The sequence below is a fragment of the Primulina huaijiensis genome, chromosome 6 (genome assembly GCF_012295235.1).
Source record: "Primulina huaijiensis isolate GDHJ02 chromosome 6, ASM1229523v2, whole genome shotgun sequence".
Classification (NCBI taxonomy): domain Eukaryota; kingdom Viridiplantae; phylum Streptophyta; class Magnoliopsida; order Lamiales; family Gesneriaceae; genus Primulina; species Primulina huaijiensis.
In genome coordinates, this window is record NC_133311.1 from 20,430,450 (window position 1) to 20,443,703 (window position 13,254).

The 13,254-nt window shown below is 35.3% G+C and overlaps 3 protein-coding genes across 14 annotated transcripts; all 3 read left to right on the top strand.

Annotated features, from left to right (window-relative positions):
* Positions 1-6: 6 nt before the first annotated feature.
* Positions 7-2,537, top strand: LOC140979438 (uncharacterized). 3 transcript variants are annotated; one of them, XM_073444830.1, is made up of 5 exons: positions 7-130; positions 1,031-1,249; positions 1,545-1,643; positions 1,887-2,000; positions 2,080-2,537. In XM_073444830.1, exons 1-5 carry the CDS (start codon positions 32-34, stop codon positions 2,293-2,295), a joined length of 747 nt encoding a protein of 248 aa, XP_073300931.1. In that variant the 5' UTR covers positions 7-31; the 3' UTR covers positions 2,296-2,537. The 3 variants fall into 3 exon arrangements, with proteins under 3 accessions (XP_073300931.1, XP_073300932.1, XP_073300933.1); XM_073444831.1 differs by having other exon boundaries at positions 2,128-2,537; XM_073444832.1 differs by having other exon boundaries at positions 2,173-2,537.
* A 1,192-nt stretch (positions 2,538-3,729) lies between these two features.
* On the top strand, positions 3,730-6,534 carry LOC140978126 (scarecrow-like protein 21). Of its 4 annotated transcripts, none has more exons than XM_073442927.1 (3): positions 3,730-3,850; positions 4,555-4,587; positions 4,687-6,534. In XM_073442927.1, the coding sequence occupies exon 3, from the start codon at positions 4,756-4,758 to the stop codon at positions 6,346-6,348; it is 1,593 nt and encodes a 530-aa protein (XP_073299028.1). In that variant the 5' UTR covers positions 3,730-3,850; positions 4,555-4,587; positions 4,687-4,755; the 3' UTR covers positions 6,349-6,534. The 4 variants fall into 4 exon arrangements, with proteins under 4 accessions (XP_073299028.1, XP_073299027.1, XP_073299029.1 ...); XM_073442926.1 differs by having other exon boundaries at positions 3,731-3,921; XM_073442928.1 differs by having other exon boundaries at positions 3,731-3,884.
* A 1,154-nt stretch (positions 6,535-7,688) lies between these two features.
* Positions 7,689-11,420, top strand: LOC140978127 (heterogeneous nuclear ribonucleoprotein 1-like). Of its 7 annotated transcripts, none has more exons than XM_073442933.1 (5): positions 7,689-8,013; positions 8,111-8,236; positions 8,553-8,777; positions 9,769-10,828; positions 11,051-11,420. In XM_073442933.1, exons 3-5 carry the CDS (start codon positions 8,556-8,558, stop codon positions 11,062-11,064), a joined length of 1,296 nt encoding a protein of 431 aa, XP_073299034.1. In that variant the 5' UTR covers positions 7,689-8,013; positions 8,111-8,236; positions 8,553-8,555; the 3' UTR covers positions 11,065-11,420. The 7 variants fall into 7 exon arrangements, with proteins under 7 accessions (XP_073299034.1, XP_073299038.1, XP_073299033.1 ...); XM_073442932.1 differs by having other exon boundaries at positions 7,690-8,013; positions 8,545-8,777; XM_073442931.1 differs by having other exon boundaries at positions 7,690-8,013; positions 8,111-8,218; positions 8,545-8,777.
* Positions 11,421-13,254: the final 1,834 nt, after the last annotated feature.

Below are 13,254 nucleotides of genomic sequence, written 5' to 3' on the forward strand. Positions count from 1 at the left end.
TGAGGTGAAGGAGAATACAAGGACATTGGCGATGGTGCTGAGAAGCGAGAGGGAGCTTTTGAGCTTGAATAAAGAACAGGAACAACAAATTCAAGAGATTAAGTTGTTGCTTGAAGAGAAAAACCTAGAGGTAAATTTCAGCATGTAATTTCTTTTGGGATATTTGAGATCTCTGTTCGTTATTTTGCATGTTCTATGATTAATAATTAAACAACAGGAAATGAGGAAATCGAGTGTCAACTTGAGACACGAGACGCACCTCCCGTTACTTTTAGATTTTTTGATAAAAAGGTTAACATGCAAAAGAAAATGCTTTCTCGATTAACTGAAATTACCTAATTCTCATGGCCTTCGGTTTCGTACTTTTTCATGCATTGAAACCACACCATTTATGTTTGATCTACTGGTCTGCATTCTTCACGCTTTGCAGAAGTTAGTGACTTAATCTTCATTCTATAATTCCTGGGCTTTTGTGAGCTCGAGATATTGATATTCCAGATTAATCGCCCCTCATAAAAATAGATACGTCCATTTTGTTTCTAGGACTCACTTTTATCTGTAGGTGATTGCTATCTTGGATTAATTCGATTTGATAACGTGATCCTTATTTATTTGAGATGGGATTTGTATTTGGCTGTTTATTGTTTTGATACCCTTTCCTAGTATGTCTTTTGTGCATCTCATTCATTCATTTTGTTTGGGGCTTTTAGACTAATTACCCCAAGTCTCAGAGTTATTGCTGCTTCAACAATATTTTGTGATGGAAAACACAAGGAACAGGTTTTTCAAAAACAAAAAATAAAAAATTATGCGTTCTGTGGATGAGTTTCTTAGTTCTACTTGATGCGAATAGAGCAAGTTCTGAACTCCTGAACACATTTGGAATTTGTAGCATTTTTATTGAGTGAAGGTCCTAAAACAAAATGAATATCATTTTTTCGAATCACAATCATTTTCAATTTGCTAGAGTATACTCCTTATGGGATTGAGCTGTTTTATCTTTCAAGCTTATTAAAAGTGTAATTTCTAGGTTGAAAAGCTGAAAGATTTATGCTTGAAGCAAAGGGAAGATATAAAGTCTCTGAAGAATGCCATTCTTTTCCCCGATGTCACAAATTCTCAGCTTCAGGACCTTTTGGAGAAACAGGGTACTGAACTTAACCAGGCAAAACAACTCATTCCAAGTCTTCAGAGGCAGATTACTTCACTAACTGGACAACTGCAATATTTTGCTGCGGATCTTGCTGAGGTAGCATCTGTATTCTTGTTCTAACGTATATCAAAGACAAATATAAATTTCTTGATCATAATTTTTTCATTGATTTTCAAGAATAGATTCAGAAGTTTCAGATGACTGATACTTATCTATGGCTTCTAAATGTCTCATAGTGTAACCTACTAGTGCTAAAAGTCTTCGACAGTTAATTACCTAAACTTCATTCTTTTGTCATGTTTGATGTGTGCTTAACTTTGTTGTAGAAACAGATAAATTTTGTTTCTATTTTGTGGATAATGCTTCACTTTTTATTTTCTTCTGGTCGCAGGTGAAGGCGAACAAATATTCTTTACAAGGATTAAGTGATGATCATTTCAGTTCTCCCAGGACTCTGTCATATGATCAAGAAGAGACTGCTAATTATCTGGTAAAACCATTATTAACTATTGAATCCAAGTTAGAAAGAAATGATAGCTATGCAAAAACACCCTAAATGATAGAAAATATGAATCCTACCGTTGCTTTATCGATTATTGTATTGTTAATGCAAGGTGAGGTTTTTCTATTATTTCTTGAATATATTAACCTAAGACCTGGCGGCTGGCATAGAGAATACTTCAGTTAATATTTTTTATAATAAAAATTTGACAAGTGATCCCCTATGGACCAGTTCGATCAAGAATTCAGTTCTGGGGATTATACAACCCCGCAGAGTCTGGATGACATGTTTTTGAAGGATTTAAATCCCTGCCTGACTCCTTGTTATTCCAAGACAAAGTCCAAGGTATCCAACCAACTTTACCACAAAAGCTTGACTTCTGTTTTTTAATGTATAAATTAGAAAATGATTAAATTTCTTGTAGGAATTTGGTATTACTGATTTCCCTGAACATAGCTTATCTAAACACAAGGTCCAAACTTCTCATCAAATCGGCTTTGTTACTTGTGCAACGAAGCTTTCCAAAAGTTCTGAATGTTGCCAATCATCCAAGGCTGGAAATGGTTTAATCCGCACAGCTCGAAGGTCTGATGAAAGTAAAAGCATTTATGGAAAACAAATGCATCAGAAACTTTTTTGATCAAATTCTGAGGAATTTTGGTGGTGCAATTCAATATGCTCCCCAAATTGCGTCATGTTTCAAATTCCTGGACCTTCTTTACATTGGCAGAACATAAAAACCATTTGTCTGATGATATATACTGGTAATCATACAGAAGAAAATGGTTCTGTTGTTTGTCATTTTTGCGTGTATAAGACTTTACATATATATATAATGAAGTATCATACTTGTTATATTGTGGTATGCACTTCGAACTTTTACCCGCATGTACTTGGTTTATGCTTCCATTTTTCCTTCTATATTTTTGTTGAGTTTGTGTTTTGAGTGGTAAGTAGAAGGTGGTTTTTTATAGGTCTAACAAGGCTCGATCCCGACTCATAGTTGGCGGAATTCACTAGTCTTACATGGTTCCAAAAGATTGCCAAACATGGTGCAAGCTATGCTAAATAGGCTGCAGCAATGATATAAACTCTCATTGAATAGTTTTTATCATATATTATATAATTTCATGACAATAACATGATTATTGAAAAAAATATTTAGATTTATAATTAATCAGTTGTGACAACAGCTGGATATCATGGAATATATATTAGCAAATGCATTTGACAACGGATTCCACCAAGAAGAGATGCCTATCTATCTTGCGTTCGATTTTCGATTTAATAATAATTAAATATAAAAATTATCATGTACAGATCTCACTTCATTGTATGAAAATAAAGAATAAAAGACAAAAAGCATGCAACTTGAAGTTGTTCCCACACAAAAAAAGTTGACCTTTTAACAACTTTGATAAATGAAATGATATGATTATGACTATTATAATATAGCCAAACTCGATAAATGACTGAGATTTTTTTAAAAAAATGACTGAGATTTTTTTTTTAAAAAAAAATCATTACTTTGGAAAAATTGTACTTTGACTTGTCAAATTATATTTGAAAATTTATTCTAAAAAACAAGCCAATAGGACAAGGAACCAAAAATTTTGCTATGGTACCATATTTTCAAATTTACTAGACATTGTTTATATGGGGTGATGAAAATTGTAATTGTTATTCTTCGTTGTATATTGCGTAAATCTCTGAACTAACATAATTGTATGTAAATCACATTAATTAAGTTAACCTCATTGAAATAATCTTGTGCTACAAATTTATAAGACATTTGGGAGTTCTACATTATCCTATTTTTATTGTTTTTTCTTTTTTTTTTCATCCAAAGATTTTTTTAATAAATTTTAGAGAAGATTTAGTTTTTTTAATTTTTTATTATATGATACCCTGTAAAACTTTCAAACGTGTAGCATAAAAACCACGTGCGCACTATTTATCTATTTTTTAAAAGACACTGTTTGTCTATTTTGTTGCTTCTAGGTAGTTGGTAGTTGGAACCCGAAAGGCGCTATGAACGACGACTTTACGTAACTCCTCAATTAATTTGAAACGCGTGTTTTCCACCCCCAACAACTTTAAGCTCGTTTTCCATATTCTCACTTCAGCGCAAGGGGATCACTCTGTCTCTCTCTTTCGCACAGTGTCAGAATCTATGGAAGTTTGGAGAAGTCAAGGTTATTATTATCCACTGTGAGCGATGATCTCTGTGTATGGTTATTGTTTCTTTTAATCTCATTATGCTGAGGTAGGATAGGATGCTTGTGATTTTTAGTGTCAAATGGAAACTTTATTAATATGTTGTTTATCTTTTATGGGTGTAATTGAATTCAGTTTAATGAGTGATAATTTTATTTTCACGGAAGTGAAAAGTATAAGACGGGGAGTTCGCGATGATTGGAGGAGATTTTGGGATTTTATTTTTGATAAATGGTAGTGTGATGATCTGGGAAAGAACAGAAATGATATATGATACCCTGTCGCTAGGAATTTTTGGTGAACTTTCTCAATTGTTTTGCATATTTCGCCGTATCTGCAAGAAAAAGCCAATCCAGGACACCATTAGAGGGTAGTCTTCACTTATTCGTTTTTCAAAACCTCATATCTGGTGGGTATAGTCATTGGCCTTTAGTTAGATTTATAGCTCTCGCCGAAGTTCCGCAGTTACAGATACTATCACCACTTCAACCTTTTGGCCTTCTGAATGTCAAGAACCTGTTTGCAACTTTTTTTTCTACTGATTCTTTTAGGGGTTTTGTTTCTTGGTTTCTGTTTCTAAGCAAATCATAATGTATGATGGACGAGCTCTGAAAAACGATTCTCTGCTTAACACTAAAATTTATGGCTTTAATATGTATTGATACCATGTTTTTTAATGCAGATTTGCATGCATTCTCACTCGTTAATAGTGGAGGTGGCTAAATGCGATTTTTTTTTTTGACAAAATTTTTTTCTCACTTCCAAATGCGTTCTTGTTCAAGTCACTGATGCAAAATAAAGTTTTGATTTGAAGTTTCTTGGAATGAAAGAGTACCTGGCACTTTAAGCGTCAGCCAATATCTTTAAAGTCGACAATCGATCTATGGAACAAGTCAAGCCATCACGAGTTTCTACTGTTCAAGTTTTGAACAATGATTTGATTCATAGAAAATTCCAGGGTACTGATGTTTCATCTCCAGCTCATACTGAAGAATTCTTCACTTTGGAATCAACGCCAGTGACCGGAGATTCTGTCCACAATTCGTCTTCAGCTGTAAGCGTATCGTCCAACAGGGGTCCCTTTTCTCCCCATTGTTCTCAATCATATGCTTCTGATCTCCATCACTCGTGTGATTATACTTATGATTCACCATTTAATGGATCCTCTGTGCTTTGCAATGAAGAGAAATTGGCGCATGCTCTGTGGATGTTGAAGAATGATTTGCTAGGACCTGACTCTGTTGATGGCGATGTCAGTGGCTCCTTAAGTGATATGGTGATGTCCTCCACAAGGTACGGCAAAATCCTGGAAATGGCTGCCCTGACGGACCTGAAGCAATTGCTCGTCGCCTGTGCTGAGACAGTATCAGAAGCTGACTCAAACTCCATGGACGAAAGAAGATTGGCAGTATCAGCTGCAGAAGCTCTCATGGGCATGTTAGAAAGAAGGGTGTCGGTATCGGGTGACCCTTTACAGAGACTAGGTGCATACTTATTGGAAGGTCTCAAGGCAAGATTGTTGTCCTCCGGAAGCATAATTTACAAAAAGTTGAAGTGCAATGAGAAATCAAGTTCTGAATTGATGTCATACATGCACGTGCTTTATGAAATCTGTCCCTACTACAAGTTTGCCTATGTGTCTGCTAATGCTGTGATTAGGGAAGCAATGGAGAACGAAAGTAGAATTCATGTAATTGATTTTCAGATTGCGCAGGGAAGTCAGTGGGTTTCTTTCATTCAATCTCTCTCTAGCCGGCCTGGGGGACCTCCTTATTTACGCATTACAGGTGTTGATGACTCTCAATCAGCTCATGCTCGAGGTGGAGGACTTGAGCTAGTCTGTCAGAGGTTAGCAAGTGTAGCTGAAGAATGTAGAGTACCATTTGAGTTCCATTGTGCAGGTATGTCTGGATGCGAGGTCCAGTTTGAGAATCTTCGGGTTCTTCAGGGAGAATCTTTGGCCGTGAACTTTCCTTACATCTTGCATCACATGCCAGATGAAAGTGTTAGCACAACAAATCATCGGGACCGCCTCCTCAGACTAGTGAAGAGCCTTTCACCCAAAATCGTGACCCTTTCTGAACAAGAATCCAACACCAACACTTCCTCGTTCTTCCCACGATTTCTTGAGACTCTAGATTATTACTCAGCAATTTTTGAGTCCATTGATGTTGTACGCCCGCGAGATGACAGACAACGGATTCGTACTGAAGAACATTGTGTGGGGAGGGATATTGTCAACATAATTGCTTGCGAGGGAATTGAAAGGATGGAAAGGCACGAGCTTCTTGGTAAGTGGAGATTGAGGCTTACTATGGCTGGATTTTCTCCAGTCCCATTGAATTCTTCAGTTAACAGCACGAGGAGGGACGTGTTGAGGGATTATAGCACAAATTACAGCATAGCCGAGGCCAATGATGCTTTGTATCTAGGATGGAAGAACAGAGCTTTATACACCTTTTCTGCTTGGAGGTAAAATAACACAGCAAAGAAGTAACCGTATTTGTTTTGTATATTGTAAAGTGTATTTCCTGTGAATTAAAACATTTCGTGTTTTCTATTTACTATATATGGAGGACTTGCGATTCATGTGTAATATATTGTACACCAATAATGGTAATATTAATCTAAGTTAGACTTGACAAATGTAAGGTTTCTTTAAAGAATTCACACACATGTTGGCATTGGGATTAATCTACATTTGGCTGACAATATAATTTATCACTATTCCCAGTTCTGTAACGAATAGAGCTCTACAATACAGCTTCGATATCCATTTATTGTTTCGATTTTTCAAATGATGCGTGTTTTGAACAATGACATGAATAGAGGGGTGTGAGGCATTTAACCTAAGACTCATGCCTTGCCACCAAATCAAGCAAGCATGTTTAGTTATATTTTATCTAACTTTTTGGGGAAAAAAAAACCCAACTCATTTTTTTTATGATCTTAATCCTTCCACATCTAAAGCGTATAAGCACAACATTGTGGCATTGCCCTCTCTCTGGATCAAGCTTTGCTAGCATGACATCAAATTCTACTAGAATGAATGATTGGGAGAGNTTATAAATTTGTTTGTGGGGATGACACAACTTGCGTGCCAAGGATATAAACGATAGATAGGAGCATCTTTCTATCTACAGCCATAAATGAATATTAGCCATTTTCTAGTGACTACTGGTGTTTCACCTAACTAGATCTGAAATAAAATTTTGGTCTTCTTCTTTTTTTAAATATTTTTTAATTAATGCCAACGAAATCATATTTGAATTAGGTTTCCAAGCAACACAAATATTAAAATGAATTGATAGTAAAACATGATTATATATATGGTCTTGTAATGTCTATACAACAAGTGATTATTAATTTTGGAGACCCTTTGAAACGGATCATTACCATCCCATTTGGACAATGCACTTCATGTTGCTATTATTTCATATTTTAGGTAAAAATTATTATTATCGTGTATGCTAAGATATACGTTATTAGCTAGGACAAATGCAAAAAAGACATCAATTGTTTGACTAAATAAAATAACACATTGAAATATTAATCAGAATATGAACTTTAGAGTATTTGATATTATTTATAAAATGATTATATGCTCCCATGATACATAATTTCTTTATAAAATTGAGCTGTAGAGGTTGAAAAATATTGAATTGCTGTCTCATTATATTAGCTGGGAAATATGAAAGACAAATAAATAAAATAGATAAAAATTTTGAATCCATTAATTTATTTATTCTTCAACAAAAACTCAAAAATCTGAAAAAAAATCCTAGTCGCAAGTCACAAGTCACAAGTCACAACTCCCATTCTCCTTGCTACATTTCTTACGCAAGAGGATAGCCAAACAGCACTCCTTCCTTATAACATTTACGCACAAATATAATAACACCGTTGTCACCTATTTTTAGGATGTGAAGAATCAATCTACGCAGCCCACAAACTATCTTTATTTTTCCATTTTCTCTTTGACATAACATTACTAAATATATCCTCTTTCGCAATTCCATCAAAGACTGAATTTTGGTGGACGAAGCAAACGAAAAAGAGAAGAAAAGAGAGGGCCTTTAGCCCTCTGCTTCTCTATCTATGCATCCTATCAGATCTTGAATTCAACAAACTTTTCTTCTGGGTATTTGTTGTTTGGAACTATAAGTTCATATTTATCGATGCATTGATCTTTCTTGGTCGTTCAAAATAAAAAGTTTGAATCTTGAATGAATTTGCAGGGGTTTTGGATTATGTGTGCTGTTGGTTATCGATCGGTTTTAGATTAGATGGTCTCCTTCTGAATCAAATATACCCATTTGCAGTCGGGGAATTGCCGGGTTTCTGTTGTAATTTGTTTTCTTGATGTTTGTTATTTATTCAATCTACATTTTCTGGTTTTGTATTTGTTGGACTTTTTTGCTTTGATTACCGATTCTATATTGAGCTAGTTATATGAGATACGGTAGTTGGATTGTAATACGAAATAGGATGGTGTCTAAATTTACTACACTTCCTCGTAGATCCATTACTTGTTCTTAACTTTGTACCGAGTGCTACGGTTTTGACAGTGTGATTCTTTTTGGTGATATTGATGATATGGATTTAAATGTTCTATGTTGCTTGGGTGCAATTTAATGACTTATGGATTGATTGATCGGAATATTGTAAACAGGTTTGTAGGAAATGGAAATGGATTCCGGAAAATTGTTCGTTGGTGGGATCTCTTGGGAAACCACTGAAGAGCGCCTGACAAATTATTTCCAAACTTTTGGTGAGGTGGTGCAAGCTGTGATATTGAAAGATCGGGTTACAGGTCGTTCCCGTGGTTTTGGCTTTATTGTGTTTGCCAGTGCTTCTGTTTCTGAAAGAGTTCTAAAGGGAAGGCATATCATAGATGGCAGAACTGTAAGTGATGCATCTTCATTTGGTAAAGCATTTATGAATTGAATATCGTGCTGCATTTTACGGCATTAGATTCGGTGGACTTTATCAATGCTCATTAGGCAGCATATAAGTTGTACGGGTTCGTAAGGTTGTCTTTGATCAAATTACACGTGCCAATCTGTATCAACAGTGGGAATGCTTGTGAAGTAGCATTTTCATATCAGTAGATTGGTGACTATGCAAATTCGTCAATTACTATAATATTTCAAATTCATTAGATTATGTATGAAATTCACGAGTGCGATATACAATTTAATTACCTCTTGGTACAAAAGATGGATTCTTGTTATTGAACACTTGTTGGTGCTCGACTCTTATGAACGTGCATAACGAAAAGGCTAGGAATCAAGAAGTTGGATAGATACTAGTTCTTTCTACTTTACCTAATTTGTTTTTCTTGTTCCTGAACAGGAATAGAACATACATATAATGAATTTAATCACGAGGAACTTTGTATGTGCTGTGATATAAAAGGAACTTTGTCTGTGCTGTGATATACTCGAAGTTTTGAGTGCATGAATCTTTGTGAAGTTAGTTGTTACTTGTTTGAGAATAATGCTATAAAAGCCTATGCCTTCAATGGTTGCTTTATTTTCTTTGTTTTCTCTTTGGTTTTTTCAGTTCTTTTGGCAAATAGTGTTTCTTGCTGGTAAGGATTTCATGATATGGCTCATTAAAGCATGATTTGAAATGTCGCAAGAATTGATGACCGAAATTGATTCGTATTAGCACTGATTCAAGATAATTCCATCAGATTTTGTATGGTGTCATGTAATATCTTGATGAGGAGTGCTATTCGCATTTTATTTTAAGTTATATGCACTCTAATCATAAAGTGGAATCATTCTTATTTTCTTCATAGAAGAGGAGTGTGAATAATGCCAAATGAAGTACAAATAAAATTAGTACATTTTGACACCATGGAGTTTACTTTTTTGTTTTCATTCATCAGGTAGAAGCTAAAAGGGCCGTACCTAGGGATGATCATCAAACTTTTACAAGAAACAATGGTGGTGTTGTTCAGGGTTCAACTAGTCCTGCCCGTACTAGAAAGATTTTTGTTGGAGGTCTCGCTTCAACCATCACAGAAAGTGAGTTCAAAAGGTACTTTGATCAATTTGGAACAACTACAGACGCCGTGGTGATGTATGATCACAACACCGGTAGACCTCGAGGATTTGGTTTTGTTACTTATGATTCAGAGGAAGCAGTGGATAATGTTTTGGCCAACACCTTTCATGAACTCAATGGAAAAATGGTCGAGGTCAAACGGGCAGTTCCCAAAGAGTTGTCTCCTGGGCCAACACGTAGTCAACCAAGTAGCTCTAACTATGGCCTCAATAGGCTGAGCAGTTTCCTTAATGCTCATACACAAGGCTACAGTTCAAGCTCTGCAAGAGGCTATGGGATGAGAATGGATGGTCGATTTAGTCCTGCAACAGTGGGACGAAATGGGTATCCTCCACATAGCCCATTGAAATATGACATAGGACTGAATTTAGACTTGGGGTTCGGTTCGAACTATGGGGCATTTGCAGAGTCTGTTAATGGCTATGGACGTGGTGTGTTCTCTCGTTATACTGGAAACTTAGACAGATTCAATAACTCCATCATCGGAAACGCTGAAAGTTTTGGGGATATGTGGCATTTCTCTCATGTTTCAACACAAGTTGAAGGAACTGGTTCTTTAATAAGTGGAAGTATCGGTTATGGAAGTGCAGAGAGAAATTTTGTTGGCAGAGAGACCGACATTAGAAACAGTGGGGGTTCTAATGGCTCAACATTGTCATATTTTGTCACCAATAATGTTCGTGAGGCAGGGTTGGAGAATATATATGAGGGGGATTCATTTTTTGGAGACCGGGGTGGGCGTTTATTATCCTCAGGCCTCGAGGGTTTGGGCTCATTTAATTATGGGTTTGAGACTACAGCTCGAAATGTTACACCTAAGAATTCAATCGGTTATGTCGGGGATTCTATTGGTGCTAATCGTGCAACTAGATCAAACAGAGGTGGTTGTTCATTTTCCTTTATTTCCTATCTCTGCTATGCCGTTGCATTTTTCTTGCTCGCTCCATTATATTGACCACTATGGAACTATTCTATATTGATTGGAATGAAAACGTTATATTCTATATGAATTGGAAAAACAACAGCTTTATATTTCTCCACCCACAGAATGTAGCCAAAATGGTAGTTTTGTGGCTTACAGATAGTGTTTTATTTTTAAGCAGGAATTGCAGCCTAGAGAAAACGTCGAATGGATCTCTTTTTTGGTGTAAGATATAAACAAGATGAGCAAAGTGGAGGAACAAGAGTTGCACCTATTCCTGGGTGACATACAGGTATAGCGACTCTGTTTTTCTACATGAAAATTCATCATCAGCTTCCTGCGAAAGATTTTGTGCTGAGATCCAGAACTTGAACTTTCGATATAGGTTTTATTTGTTGTGAGTTTTATTTGAAATGTAAAATCGAATTCTGGAATACACTCTACTGGTTAGCTAAGTTTGTAGTCGATGCCAGGTTTCTTGTCTATTATTTCTACGTACTGAACAAAAGGGTTTGATTTTCTTAAATAGTTGAGAGGAGTATTTCGGTTTCTTAATTGTTGCATCTTTATGTTATGTATGTGTCTTCAGTATTCTGTTTTTTGCCGAATGCCTTAGATTTTGACACCCAAATCATGTAATAGCTGAGTGGTGCATAACAGAGACGGAATTCAGTCGAGGTCGTCCTGCTCTTGACGAAAAAACTGCTTAAAATTTTGGGTCCTACCAATACATGAAAATATAGGCTAAATCTTCTGCTACACAAATGTAAGTTTACTAGGATATTTAGATTATTTGGACACTCCCCTGGATCCTCAAACAAGTGAGGGCCTACATGAATTCATGTGGGTCAGGGTATCTAGGGGCTTCCACCACCCGGATGTGCTGCAATAGTGTGGCATAGAATAGGCATCACTGTATGTCCATTGAGCTCCCCACTTGTCTCTGCATCAACATCCTCATTGTTGGTGACACTCGGAAAGCCAAAGTTTCCGGTCCAGTTCAATAAACTCAAAGATTCAGACAGTAAAAACACAGCTTCCAACGTTTTGTTCCCCAAATTCCTTGTCAAATATTGCAAGTGCACCCGCATTACAACTGCCTTAGTTCCTGTTTCGCATCAGAGAAATCCTGTCTCTCAATGCATCAAAAGGATTTTTTCTGAGTGAGTTCTTTAAATAAGTTGCCTACTCCAGAATGCAGTAATTACGTTGTAGAAACAGTTAAATCATACGTGCGTTTGCAGGAACACTAAAACCCAGTTGTAGAAAAGCAGTGGTGAACCTTGTTCATTCACCAAGACAAATCCAAGAAAATTTAGCTCTCATCTCGTTAAGTATTTTCAGCAGGTGCATGAATCACACTACCCCGCGAATTCTCGACAGGAAATCTCCGATGGAGCACGGCCTTCGGATTCAGGATATTTGAGAAAAAGGACTTAATCAACCATTTTTTATATTAAAAAAAAAACCTTCCCAAGTGTATATGAATGTCATTTTTTAAAAATACTGGTTGACCAGTATCAAATGAAAAAAAAAAAAAAAATACCCTTTAGAATTCATTGCCCAAAGTGTTATTTATTGAATTCTGATCCAAATTATTCCACCCCAAGAAATTAGGGTTTTGAGTTTACCCACTTGCATTCGGGCATTACGAAGTTTTTTCTATTAACAAAAACTTGTGTGAGACGATCTCATGATTGTATTTTGTGAGACGGATATCTTATTTGGATCATCCATGAAAAAGTATTACTTTTTATGTTAAAAATATTATTTTTTTATTGTGAATATCGGTAAGGTTGACCCGTCTCACAGATAAAAATTAGTTAGACCGTCTCACCTACTCTTTTCTATTTTGTTTTTTTAAAAAAAAAACACTCAATTATCTAAAAGCACAGTTAATACCTTTCTACGGAATAAAATTTTCAAATTCAAAAAGGTTAATTACGTTGATCTTTCTATTATTACAAAAGATCCAATTAATTTTAAAATTACAGGTTCCTCCCTTCAACTTTGTAGAGGTGTATAAATTATAACAAAAATGAGAAATATCTATCATATCTTCAAAAAAATTTCATAAAAAATAATCAAAAAATATAAAGGTTGAAAATATGGTCAGCCTATTATTTGATTTTTTTTATGTGTAATAAAAAATAGTAACAATATGAAAAAAATTTAAAATTGAATATAGTCAAAATTATAAGTGTATATTTGATTTTTCTATAGGTAATATTTAATTTTAATGTATAAAATTGTAATAATTTATCACACAAATAAAATTGATTAAAATGCATTCAAATTTGATAGTAATGTGAAATCTAAGTTTTTGGATTACTAAAAATTTTATTTAATGTAAATAATTATCAAAACTTCTAAAAAAATTAACTA

Bases quoted from the DNA above. Each gene is read 5' to 3' on its own strand.
- LOC140979438 (XM_073444830.1), top strand. From the start codon at position 32: ATGGTGCTGAGAAGCGAGAGGGAGCTTTTGAGCTTGAATAAAGAACAG. The intron at 131-1,030 runs GTAAATTTCAGC...TGTAATTTCTAG, and splicing joins TTGAAGAGAAAAACCTAGAG to GTTGAAAAGCTGAAAGATTT. The intron at 2,001-2,079 runs GTATCCAACCAA...AATTTCTTGTAG, and splicing joins ATTCCAAGACAAAGTCCAAG to GAATTTGGTATTACTGATTT.
- LOC140978126 (XM_073442927.1), top strand. From the start codon at position 4,756: ATGGAACAAGTCAAGCCATCACGAGTTTCTACTGTTCAAGTTTTGAAC.
- LOC140978127 (XM_073442933.1), top strand. From the start codon at position 8,556: ATGGAAATGGATTCCGGAAAATTGTTCGTTGGTGGGATCTCTTGGGAA. The intron at 8,778-9,768 runs GTAAGTGATGCA...TTCATTCATCAG, and splicing joins ATATCATAGATGGCAGAACT to GTAGAAGCTAAAAGGGCCGT.